We start from the raw sequence: 2,982 nt of genomic DNA, 5'->3' as shown, positions 1-2,982 counted from the left end.
GGAAGGTCCTTCACCTTCAGTCAATTACAAAATGCAACACAAAACTTTGATGAGAAGGCAGTGATTGGTGTTGGTGGTTTTGGAAAAGTGTATCTTGGGGTGTTGGAAGATGGTACTAAGCTTGCTATAAAAAGAGGGAACCCAAATTCAGAGCAAGGCATTAATGAATTCAGAACAGAAATGGACATGCTCTCCAAGCTACGCCATCGCCACCTCGTTTCACTAATTGGGTTTTGTGATGAGAATGCGGAGATGATCCTTGTGTATGAGTACATGGCTAATGGACCGCTTCGTGACCACCTCTATGGCTCAAACCAACCACCATTGTCATGGAAACAAAGGCTTGAGGTTTGCATTGGCGCTGCTCGCGGTTTACATTACCTGCATACTGGTGCAGCACAAGGTATCATACACCGTGATGTAAAGACAACAAACATTCTCCTGGATGAGAATTTTGTTGCAAAAGTTTCTGATTTTGGCCTGTCAAAAGCTGCACCAACGTTGGAACAAACTCATGTCAGCACAGCTGTGAAGGGTAGTTTTGGTTATCTCGATCCTGAGTATTTCAGGAGGCAACAGCTTACTGAGAAATCTGATGTTTACTCTTTTGGTGTGGTGCTTTTTGAGGCACTGTGTGCAAGGCCTGTTATAAATCCGGCGCTGCCAAGAGAGCAGGTGAGTTTGGCTGAGTGGGCAATGCAATGGCACAGGAAGGGTATGATTGAGAAGATAATTGACCCTTATATTGCTAGCTCAGTCGACTCTGGTTCCCTGAGGAAGTTTGTAGAAGCTGCAGAGAAATGCCTGGCTGAATATGGTGTTGATAGGCCTACCATGGGAGATGTATTGTGGAACTTAGAGTATGCTTCACAGCTTCAAGAGGCAGCCTCGCAGATTGATCCTCCAGAAGATAAAACTTCCAGTCTCATTTCTTTGGAAAAATCGAGTGAAAATGACTCAAAGGAAGGCTCTGCTGTGGGCTCTGCTGTTGGAGTGAGTGATGATTCTGAAGTGACAATTGGTTCTCCTGCGTTTGCTCAAAAGGGAAATATCCAGGGGAGGTGATTGGCCACACTTCCAATTGTTCAGGTTCTATGCTGTGTGATGAAGCAGGCTTTGATTGAATTACTTATGTTCCCAGTTTGTGAAAATCGACCCAAAAAAATGTTTGAGAAAAGCTTCTAGATAGGTCTCTTTCTTGGTTTTTAATAATTCTGTAAAATATTAGTGATTACCTGCTAAGTTGTCAAAGCAGTTTGTTTTGAACTTTATCCATCTATAGCATTATCCTCCGTACGTTTTTAGCTTTAAATATCCTCATATTGTATATCTGTGACTTTTTTTCCGCTGTCAAACGCAAACACAATGCTCTTTCCAGGAAAATTATACTGCATAGAATTGTTGCTAACTCACGAGCTCGAACTTTAATTAATTCTAAAATCTGTCAACACATACGCACATAAAGAGACCAAACCAAATATATACAAAAGCTAATATATTTAAACTGGGTCACAAAAACCAGGAACATTGTGCATCTAACTCTAGAGCTTGGGTGCCAGACCTGCTGGTTCCTTACTCTGTCCGCTAAAATTTGTTAGCAGAGCTCAAACTTGTGCCATTGCAACTTGAGATTGGGGAGATTGGGATCCTCTCTCCTTAGAGATGACTGGAGCATTAGCTTGCTATTGCAATTTGCAAACCCCCCAATGTTTTCAGCTCTGTTATTGTACTGGCCTTCCTAATTTCACCAATTCAGCAGCTAATGATGTTGTATTTCTTTAAGTCAATTAGCCAGTTTTGAAGCCAGAACTCTATGCCGAGCTACCAGAACTTCGTTCATCTGAGCAATTTGGTGCAGGAGTTTATTAATTTTCTGCAAATGCACCAAATCAACAATAAGGAGACTATATTGAAAATATAGTTATCAGCTTTTTCATTGTTGGGCAAATCAAATTTCTACGAACACACAAAAGTCAATAAAATTTCACACAAGAACATGGATGATCAGCTAACCTCATCTTTCTCTTTCACAATCAATTTCAAATGATTCCGATACCGCCTTTGCCGAGCGCGCAAGTACAAGGACAACAATATGAACACCCCAGCCGCCATGCCCGCGCCAGAGGCAAAGCACCAAACTTTATCGAACCCAAATGAGGAAGCCATGGCAAAAAGCTTCGAACGCACTACTTCAACCCGAATTCCTATCCAGGTGGTGCCTTGACCAGGTTTCCGGACCTGCCTACCTGACGATAACGGTGAAACCGGGCCTGATTCATCGGAATCGGAAGGTGAAAAAGAGGACAGCGACGATGACGAAGAAGATGATAGTGATGGAGAAGATGGCGATGGCGATAATGGGTCAGAGTGTTGTTTATTGGGTTGTGATGGAAGGTGGAGATTTTCGTGGTTGATTGGAGGGAAGACAGAGCAGTCATTGTAGGATGAGAGAGGAGAGTCTCTGATGGCGACCATGGAGCATTCCTTCAAATGGGTTTTGGGGATTTGTTTGAATTCGAAGCCCTCTGGAGCAAAGTGCTCGCCCACCATTTTTCACTTCGCTGCAAGACTCAAGAAAACACAATGGAAGCAAAGGATCGCCTCCGTCCTCCGATGGTGTGTCTTTACTTCATCGAAATGGACCAGAGGTTTCAATTTCATCTATTTGATCAATTTGATACCCAATGCCTCTAAATTTGACCAGATTACGCTGTTCGTCAATTTCACCGTTAAATTAATGACATGGCAAAGTTAAGGCCCGACATGGCTCGGCTCATATCTTTAGGCGGGCCAGGACAAGATAATTCAACCTAATGAGCCGAGTTGGCCAGTAGTTCGTCATGGGCTGTGCAAGTCGGGCCGGCCCTTTTAAAACTCCTAAGTCTATTTCTTTTCTTTAATAATATATATTAAAGTTTTATTTTTCAATTTTCAATTTTTAAAACCTAAATAATAATCTAGCCTTTTTTCAAATAAAGTTAT

At 42.2% G+C, this 2,982-nt stretch overlaps 2 protein-coding genes across 2 annotated transcripts; one reads left to right on the top strand and one right to left on the bottom strand.

The window, feature by feature from the left end:
• Positions 1-180: 180 nt before the first annotated feature.
• LOC117629127 (probable receptor-like protein kinase At5g61350) lies at positions 181-1,065 on the top strand. Its single transcript, XM_034361634.1, has one exon. The coding sequence runs from the start codon at positions 181-183 to the stop codon at positions 1,063-1,065; it is 885 nt and encodes a 294-aa protein (XP_034217525.1).
• A 233-nt stretch (positions 1,066-1,298) lies between these two features.
• Positions 1,299-2,685, bottom strand: LOC117627449. The gene is made up of 2 exons (XM_034359563.1): positions 2,014-2,685; positions 1,299-1,873 (listed from the first exon to the last, which is right to left on the bottom strand). Exons 1-2 carry the CDS (start codon positions 2,548-2,550, stop codon positions 1,784-1,786), a joined length of 627 nt encoding a protein of 208 aa, XP_034215454.1. The 5' UTR covers positions 2,551-2,685; the 3' UTR covers positions 1,299-1,783.
• Between the last annotated feature and the right edge of the window lie 297 nt (positions 2,686-2,982).

This window comes from Prunus dulcis, chromosome 5, assembly GCF_902201215.1.
Source record: "Prunus dulcis chromosome 5, ALMONDv2, whole genome shotgun sequence".
Classification (NCBI taxonomy): domain Eukaryota; kingdom Viridiplantae; phylum Streptophyta; class Magnoliopsida; order Rosales; family Rosaceae; genus Prunus; species Prunus dulcis.
Note: the sequence above shows the minus strand (reverse complement) of the source record. Positions and strands in the feature narration are given on the sequence as shown.